The sequence below is a fragment of the Myotis nattereri genome (assembly GCF_964212035.1).
Source record: "Myotis nattereri genome assembly, chromosome: 8".
Taxonomy (NCBI): Eukaryota; Metazoa; Chordata; class Mammalia; order Chiroptera; family Vespertilionidae; genus Myotis; species Myotis nattereri.
The window spans coordinates 69399998-69409215 of NC_138083.1; the positions used below are offsets into that span (position 1 = coordinate 69399998).

Below are 9218 nucleotides of genomic sequence, written 5' to 3' on the forward strand. Positions count from 1 at the left end.
ATCTGGCCTGGCCATCCCCGGTGGAAAGGACTTCAAGGCTCCCCATTGCTTCTGGAATCAAATCCAAATTCCTTCCCCTCCCTCTGTCCCTTGCTTCCCACAGCTGCCTTTTTCCGCGTGGGCTCCAGCCACCTTGGGCAATTTCTCATTCCTGCTATGGACAGTGGAGGTGCACTTCCAAGCTTTGGCCTTTGCACATGCTGTTTTCCTTCCTTGGAATGCCCTTCCTCCTCTAACAAGTCTGGCAAATTCTTCAACCCAGTTCAGATATCATCTCCAAGATACCAAGATCCAGCTCAGATACCATCCTCCCTTCCTTTGATACCTGCCCTCATTGGCTGTAAGCTAGCTTCCATAGTTCTTTGTACATAACCCAATTATAGCAGGCACCAGGTCACAGCTAATCAAGTGCAGTGGTGGCTTAGCTTTAGCCAGGTGACCTGGGTTTGAATCCCCACGGCTGGAGACAAATTAAACCACTCTGCTTCAGTTTCCTAACCTGTAAAATGGGGATAATGATGGTACTTACCTCTCAGGGTTGTGAGAACGAGTTAATGTGTGCAAAGTGCTGGCACATAGTTTCAGCGTTTAATAAATACTATTTTTAATATCATTATCATCATTCTTTTCTTTTTTCTGAGAGAGAGTTTTGTTTTTTATGAGTTTATTTGAGCCAAACTGATGACAATTGCCAGGAAGCAAGACCTCAAATGCTCTGGCTCATCATTTTTGAAACATTGAACTCCACTGCTCCTCATTGCTACAGCCCTCCCTCTCCAACTTCTTTGTGTTCTCAGCTCCCATTCATGTTTCCCAGTTATTATTTCACTCAGGATCAGTACTGGGGGTTATAATCATCAGGATTGGTGCCTACTGTATGCAGGGCTCTGTGCCTTGCAGGCATTGTCTCATTTATTCACACAACCCCAGAGGCACATGATCTAATTATCTCCATTTTTTTTGAATTGATTTTAGAGAGGGAGGAAGAGAAACATTGATTTGTTGTTCCACTTACTCATTGGTTGAGTCTTTGTTGTTGTTGTTGAGTCTTTTAAACATATATATATTTTTATTGATTTCAGAGAAAGGAAGGAAGAAGGAGAGAGTAACATCAATGATGAGAGGATCATGATAGGCCTGCACCAGGCATGTGCCCTGAGGACACTCACCTACCCAGACACATGGGCGGGGCCTTTTTTGTTGTTAATCCTCAACCAGGGATATTTTTTCATTGATTCCTAGAGAGTGGAAAGGAAGGGGTGAGAGAGAGAGAGAAACATCGATGTGAGAGAGACTCCTAGATTCGTTGCCTCCTGAGAGAAGCTCGGGGATCAAACCTGCATCCAAGTACATGCCCTTGACCAGGAATCGAACCCGGGACTCTCTGGGCCTCAGGCTGACACTCTAACCACTGTGCTAAGCCAGCCAGGGTCAGGACTGCATTCTTTTCCCTGAGTTCTTGTTCCCAAGCATATGGCCTTTACCATGTAGGCACTCAACTGTATGAAGTGAATAGGAATAATAATAGTCATACTTTTTAAAAAATTTTTGAAAAATATATTTTATTGATTTTTTACAGAGAGCGAGAAAGACAGAGAGTCTGAAATATTGATCATCTGCCTCCCGCACACCCTGCACTGGGGATGTGCCCCCAACCAAGGCACATGCCCCGGACCAGAATTGAACCTGGGACCCTTCAGTCCGCAGGCCCACTCTCCATCCACTGAGCCAAACCGGCTAGGGCAATAGTCCTACTTTTTATTAAAAAGTATCACAAATAGGATTTTTTATTTCATCATCATAAAAAATCTGGATTCTGTATTTTAAACAGCTTCTTGGACTTGGGGTTCAAATACATCAGCTCACTTCACCATGAATCTTCATGAGTTTCACCAGTTCAAACTTGGGCTTCTTCAGCATTTTGACTTTTCTAACAGACATCATGGAGCGGACAAATAGACTGACAAGGCTTGTCTGTCTTTTCCAATACTATCTGGGATCAATTTATTGACCACATTTTTCAAGTCATCTGTCTGCATCTCTCGGGTCATGATTTCCAGCATCTTCTGGATTTGGCAGACCTGTTAATGCTGAGCTCTTATAAGAGGCTTCCTAGTATGACTTTGCATTCTTTAGTAAAACCAGTACTGAATAGATGGAGCAAATAACCATCAGTAGTCTTGACATCAACATGGGCTTCAATCATGGTCTGCCATTTTTGACCATGGAGCACATTTTGTCACAGGTAAGATCCATGCCATGGAAATTAGTTAGGTAGTCTTTGCCCTGCACATCCTCAGTAATTAGCTTGAATTTTTAAAATGCAACTTCATCATTCTGTAGATCAGCTAGGGCCTAGCTGATCAGTGGTCGGCAAACTGCGGCTCTTTGGCCCCTTGAGTGTGGCTCTTCCTAAGCCTTAGAGTACCCTAATTAAGTTAATAACAGTGTACCTACCTATATAATTTAAGTTTTAAAAAATTTGGCTCTCAAAAGAAATTTCAATCGTTGTACTGTTGATATTTGGCTCTGTTGACTTATGAGTTTGCCGACCACTGAGCTAGGCTCACTTCAAAAACATGGACCTTGAGACCATCAGATGTGATTTTGGTTCCTTGAATTCTCCTGACTAGTGTTTTTCCAATATTTCTTATATTGAATATAGCTGGTGTTTCACATCATACCAATCTTTCTTAGAAAATCAAGCAGCCATTTTCTTCTTGGCTCCAAACTTTTTTTTTTAAAATATATTTTATTGATTTTTCACAGAGAGGAAGGGAGATAGAAAGTTAGAAACATCGATGAGAGAGAAACATCGATCAGCTGCCTCCTGCACATCTCCCACTGGGGATGTGCCCGCAACCCAGGTACATGCCCTTGACCGGAATCGAACCTGGGACCTTTCAGTCTGCAGGCCGACGCTCTATCCACTGAGCCAAACCGGTTTCGGCGGCTCCAAACTTCTTGCCGCCTTTTGTAAGGCACTTGTTCTTTCTCACTGCCATGGTGCTGCTCAAAGAGCCAAAAGGTCAATATGCCTGGACTAACTGTACTAGGCTTCTTGTTGAAAGTGTAAACAATCTAAATCAAACTTACACCAAAAAGGGATTTGTTGGTTCATGTAACTGAGATGCCAAGGTATGAGCTGGAGGCTAGAGTCTCAATGTCACCTCTCTCCATCTCTCAGGCCTTTGTCTCTGCTTGGTTTTCTTGCATCTGCAGCTGTCTCCACCAGCAACTCCGGCTGGCTCCCTCCTCTTTTAGCAACCTAATAGGTGAAATAATTTCACTTTCTTCTAGTGATAATTCCAGGGAACACTGATTGGTCCTGAACTACAGTGTAGAGCGGGGTCCTTGTGACTGTCACAAGGTAAGGCCACGTGACCATCTGGGGAACCAAACACGGTAATCAAGCACCAGATGGGGAGGCTTCCCAAGGCAGGCAAAAATATGTCCACCTTGCTCAGCTGAATGGCTCATTGGGTTGAGTGCCAAAAAGTTGCTGGTTTGATTCCGGTCAGGGCACATACTTGGGTTGGGGTTCAATCCCTGGTTGAGGCACATAGAGCTGTTTCTCTCTCTCTCTCTCTCTCTCTCTCTCTCTCTCTCTCCATCTTTCTCTCTCAACATGCTCTCAGGTGAGGATCAAAAAATTTTAAAAAATACACACACCTTGGCCAGCATTGACTAAGGACCATCTTAGTGCCAGGTTCTGAGCTCCGCTCTTCTCAGACATCCTCTAACCAAGTGATTTGCTAGTTGGAGAGCATTAGAATCACCAGGAGAGATTGTTGGGGCCAAGAATTTGTATTTCTAACAAATTCCAGGTGATAACTGTGCTGCCAAGACTCCTGGAGAATACTGCTCTATACTCTGAGCTAGACCACAGCAATGGCAGCACTTGGGAACTGATGAGAAATGTAGAAGCTCAAGCCTTACTCCAGACCAACTAAATAAAAATTTGCTTTTGGCCCAGCCAGGTGTGGCTCGGTGGTTGAGTGGAACCCAGGAACCAAGAGGTCACCAGTTGATTCTTGGTCAAAGGCATATGCCCGGGTTGTGGGCTCGATCCCCAGTGGGGGGCGTGCAGGAGGCAGCCAATTGATTCTCTCTCATCATTTGTTTCTATTTCCCCCTCTTCCTTCTTCTCTGAAATCAATAACAATGTATTTTAAAGAGCTAGGAGCACAATTTTAGAGATAAGGAAACTGAGTGAGGACACCAAGTTCTACCAGATCCAACAACTCTCACACGTGGCTTGGTGGGGTTAGAGGGCAGAAAGGAGGCTGGGATAGCAGGAGTAAGAAAAGGGGTGGGTGAGAGCCAAGAATGTGCATTTCTAACAAATTCCAGGTGATAACTGTGCTGCCAGAAGGGCCTCCCTGTTGTCCTCCCCCCCCAGGCCCCAGGCCTGCACAGGCAGCTGCAGGCAGAGCTCACCTGTTTGGGTGAGGCCGAGACCTGGGCCATGTTGGAGCACACCGGATGCTCTGTCCTCTTGATCTTCTTGCAGGATCTGGGCCATATCCATCACCTCAGCTCCTCCTTCCCTTTGCTGGGTCCTAGCTGGCCAGGGGTCCATAGGCCAGTGGAAGGATGGCCTGAGGGGCTGGGCCACTGGATAGAGGAGCTGGAGGGAATGAGCCCCCTTGGAGCATGGGGGCCATCTGTGAGTCAGGAGCTGTCTTGAGTGTCTGACAGGGAAGGGGCTTTCTGTGGCTGCCTCTCCAGATCCTGGGCTTGCTGTGGGGTGACTTGAGCCTTCTTTTTCAGGGTCAGAGCATCTACTGTCATAAGGTAGGTGGCTGGTCCTCTGCACCCCATCCCCAGACTGGTTCAGCCTCATCTGCAACACATCTAGGGCAGCCCCAATAGTCACTAACATTCCTAGTGCATGTCACAACTCCAAAGAAATAGGCATTTTGTGACACCCATTTTATAGACAAGGAAATATATGTAGAGACATAAACTCAGGTCACAAAGGAACAAATCCTAGTCACTCCACTGCTTGGCCCTACAGCCTGGACATCCTGAAGGACAAACGCTTCTCCCTGGAGAGGGAGCAGGGCCATGAGCCCAGATCCTAGGAGCCTGACTCTGCCCCCACTCTAGGGTAATTACAAGGCAGAAACTTGTAAAAAAAGAGAAAGCACTCCCAAAATTCAAAATGTATTTATTTAATATATTCATCACAGGGGCTCAACCAGAGACTTAATTTAAAAAAACAGACACAAAACAAATATGACACCACAGCTAAAGATAGAGTCCTAAACAGAAATCAAGGCAAGGACAGACCATCCAAGGAAAAAGTAAAAAGACAACACAAGGAGACAGGCTGGACAGCCCAGGTCAGGGCTCTTGGCTGGAGACCTGCTTTGCGTAGTTTTCCTGTAGGTACTTCTTGAAGGCTGAAGAGAACAGGCAGATCTTGGTGAGTGATGGGGGGAAGGGCAGCAGGGATGCAAAGGGGGTGGAATTTGGGGAGTTCCCAGAACAGATTCTCCCTCTGTTGCCCACCCAGTCAGATCTCCTGGATGGACTCTGCTTCCTGTGACACTGGGGAGGGGACTAGGGGGCCTTAAGTGATCAAGTCATTTGCACAAAGCTTTGCCTTCTATTTATAAGGCCCCTCAACCTGCCCTGGCCAGGGTCTCAGTGGTTAGAGCGTTGGCCTGTGCACCAAAGGGTCTCAGATTCCCAGTCAAAGGCAGGTACCTGGACTGCAGGCTTGATACCCAGCCCGTCAGGAGGCAACCCATCTATGTGTCTCTCACATTGATGTTTTTCTGTCTCCCTGTCCCCCCGCCCCATCCCAATTTCTGCTCTCTCTGAAAAATCAATGAAAAAAAAAATCCTTAGGTGAGTATTAAAATTTTTTTTTAAAGTCCCTCAACCCACATCAATTTTCTGATTTTATATCAAGCAGGCAAAGCAGAAACACCAAGGCAGAGGTAGGAATGGCTTCCCAAGTCACCGAGATCCTTTTTGTTTGAGGGAGACTTTCAAGGTTGGGGAGGGGTCACCCAGTGGCAGAGGAAGGACCCACCTGTGGGGTTTTTCCAGAGCTCTGCAGCATGTGTGTTCAACGGGCTGTCGATGTTGGGTTCTGTGGGTGAAGAGAACAAGATTGGTCAAGGGTGTAGACGAGGCTGCCTGGGGGAGTCCTGACAGGTTCCCCGGTTGCAGGGGGAGGAGGGCTAATCTTAGAAGTCACCTCCTAGCCCTGACCAGTTTGGCTCAGTGGCTAGAGTGTCGGCCTGTGGACTGAAGAATCCCAGGTTCGATTCCGGTCAAGGGCATGTACCTTTGTTGCGGGCACATCCCTAGTAGGGGGTGTGCAGGAGGCCGCTGATGGATGTTTCTAACTCTCTATCCCTCTCCCTTCCTCTCTGTAAAAAAATCAATAAAATATATTAAAAAAAAAAAAAGTAGTCACCTCCTAGCAGGCTCTGGATGGAGAGCAGGATGGTCCTGACGTCATACAGGGCAGACCACTTGTCCTTTAGGATGTCCAGGCAGATGTTACCCTGGGTGTCTACGTTGGGGTGGTAGCAGGGCGTGAGGAATTTCACCGTGGGCGCATTGTACGGGTAACCACTGGGGAACTCTAGGGAGAGTTTATACCTCAAGTCTTCATATACCTGGCATTGGAGAAAGAGGCGGGAGTAAGCTGCCACCCTGAACCTCATATTCCAGCCCAAGCCCCACATAAAGACCTTGCTAGGACCTTTTAGCTTTTCTAGGACTTGACAGAAGACAAACTCCTATGCTGGTTCTGGTAATTTCTCTCATCTGGTGGGGACATCAGGGATCCTTTGGTCCAAGGGTTGTAAATTGGTGCCCTGTGGGTTACCACAGCTTGATTTTTAGTCCAATTAGAATATTAGTTGCTAACATGTAAAAATTGGGAGATTTGGGGCAGATTTGAAGTCCTGACTTCTCTTAAACCAGATAAACAGCAACGGGAAGCTGCTGTCATGAGACTTGTGCCCTCTCATTGGCCAAAGTCCTCACTTGTCCTCCATTCTTTTCCTTGCTGTCTGGGCCCCTGAGAATCTAAGATGGACAACCTTACTTTAAAGCCACCTTCTTGCTGTACAGAAGGGGGGACCAGGACCGAAGGCTCAGAGCACAGGGGCGAGCCCCGCAGGCCTAATGGCTGGAAGCAGATATGGCGCATGATTTCACCTCCCACCTCTCCCCAGACCTAGCATCACACTCCCCTACCCAACCCCACACTCACTGTGCCAGCTGCTCCATGGATGGTCCCCACCCATTTGAAGAGATTGTCTGATTCAGGGAAGGCAGAAATCCCTTTGTCGCCAGACGTCTGGGGAGGAAACAGAGCTCTCAGGATAACACTTCTGGCACACTGGGCAAACCCCTTAACCCCATCACATTCTGATCCAAAATAAGGCCTTCAGACCAAAGTGACAGGCTTTCCTGAGCAAGAGCTTAGGCTCCTGGGGGCTGAGCATGCCCCCTGGGGAGGAGTGTGGGGGTTACAGCGGGAGGGAGGGGTTTTGCAGGGGCGCAGAAGGCTCCCTGCACCCAGCCTTGTTGGTTGCTGGGAATTCCATTCACCGGGGGACTGAGTGCCAGTTCTACCTGTGCAAAGCCTGCTGGACTAGGGAGCTAGACATACAAGGATTTGAGTGGAATATGCAGGGTCGATGTGGAGAAAGGACACCTGGGATGGAAGCATCTCCAGGAAGGGCGGGTGGACACACTGAGGAGGGCGGAGAGCTGGGCGGGCTTAAAGCTGAGGGCAGGGAAATAGGGCGAGGCCTCCTCGGGCTTCAGGGAACCGATTTTAGAGACAATTTCATTGCGGGGAGAGGGGGTTAGGAGTGGGGACTGCTGGGAAAAAGGTGTCGGGGAGGTATATGCGCTAGTTCCCAGAAGGAAGCAGACTGTACTCATTGTTTTACCCCTTCACTCCGTGTCTAGCAAAGAGCGTGGGGTGGGGAGGGAGGCCACGGAGGGAGGAGTGCGAAGTGGCAGGCGGACCAACTGGCTGGGCATCCGGGCGGGCGGCCACTCACCATGAGGGTCATCAGCTCCTGCTGTAACCTGCGGACAGAGCGTCTGGAGTCACCGGGGAGTCCGGATGGGCCAGGGCTCAGCGGGTCCATCCCCTCCCCGCCATCTCTCCGGAGGAGCTGCCAGGATCCCCTCGCTGAGGCGAGACTCCGCTCGGGGCACCCCCCACCCCCACTCCCACGGGAGGCCTGGCGAGCCCCGCTCTCCGGCTCCTCCGGCGCTGTTCTAGTGCTCGGAGCCCCCACTGCTCCTCCGGCGTCCCTCCCGTGCCCAGACCTCGAAATTCCCACCTTCCTTTGGGGGGTCTCTAGGGGCGGCCCGAGCTCCTAGAGTGCCCCCCAACTTCCCATATCTCAGTCGTTCCGGGGCGACCGGGTCCCGGAAGCCTGCGCTCTGGGCCCACCGGCCCGGGCGTGCCAGGCCGGGCCTCCCCGCCGCACCACTCACCTCTTGCCCACCGGGCCCCGGGCGGCGCCCCCGCTGGGCTCGGCTCCTTTACGAGCTGCGGCGACGCTGGCGGCGGCTGGGTCGCGGTTTTGGGAGGCCATCCGGGCAGCGCTGGCGGCGACGCGAACTCGGAGGACTCGACAGTAACTGCAGGGCTGCGGGCCCACCCGCCCGCATTTGAATTGAACGCTCCGGCAGCGCTGGCCAATCAGAGACTCGCTTGGGTTTGATCCAGCCAATGGGGTGCTCCGAGGGCCGTCAGGGTGAAACTGCTAGACTCACCCCCCAGCGCACCACTCCCGAGCCGCGGGAATCCTGATTCCGACAGGCGATTGGCTGGAGAGGCTGCCATTAAAGCAAGTCTGCAGTGGATTGGTGGCTTTTGGAAAACGGCGACCATTAAAGGGCTAAGAAAAAGTCCACGTGGGACGTGCCCCTTTAGGTCAATCGCAGGGTTATGGGCCACAACTCCCAGCACTCCCAGCCCTGAGCCCTACCGGGGAGAGGGCCTCTAATCTTGCCTGGTACCCTTCCTGGAACCCGGAACCCCTGCCTCTCTCCCATTATGTCCTGGGCCCATGGCGAGGGGAACAACTTGAGGCCGATGGCAATCTAGCAGTGGACTCCCTATTAGAAAACAGGTTCATATGCTGCCTTTCTACATAATTTAGTGCTTTAACCTATAAAATGGGGGTAATGAAAGCCACTCTGCATTTTCTTCTGGTCTG

General features: G+C 50.0%; 1 protein-coding gene and 1 pseudogene across 2 annotated transcripts; both read right to left on the reverse strand.

The window, feature by feature from the left end:
- Nucleotides 1-1857: 1857 nt before the first annotated feature.
- Nucleotides 1858-3005, reverse strand: LOC308522955 (small ribosomal subunit protein eS1-like; annotated as a pseudogene). Its single transcript has 3 exons — nucleotides 2932-3005; nucleotides 2571-2702; nucleotides 1858-2355 (listed from the first exon to the last, which is right to left on the reverse strand). The product of its transcript is annotated as a small ribosomal subunit protein eS1-like (transcript).
- A 2149-nt stretch (nucleotides 3006-5154) lies between these two features.
- On the reverse strand, nucleotides 5155-8635 carry UBE2C (ubiquitin conjugating enzyme E2 C). Its single transcript, XM_081098006.1, has 6 exons — nucleotides 8491-8635; nucleotides 8046-8073; nucleotides 7244-7330; nucleotides 6437-6641; nucleotides 6047-6106; nucleotides 5155-5408 (listed from the first exon to the last, which is right to left on the reverse strand). Exons 1-6 carry the CDS (start codon nucleotides 8589-8591, stop codon nucleotides 5350-5352), a joined length of 540 nt encoding a protein of 179 aa, XP_080954132.1. The 5' UTR covers nucleotides 8592-8635; the 3' UTR covers nucleotides 5155-5349.
- Between the last annotated feature and the right edge of the window lie 583 nt (nucleotides 8636-9218).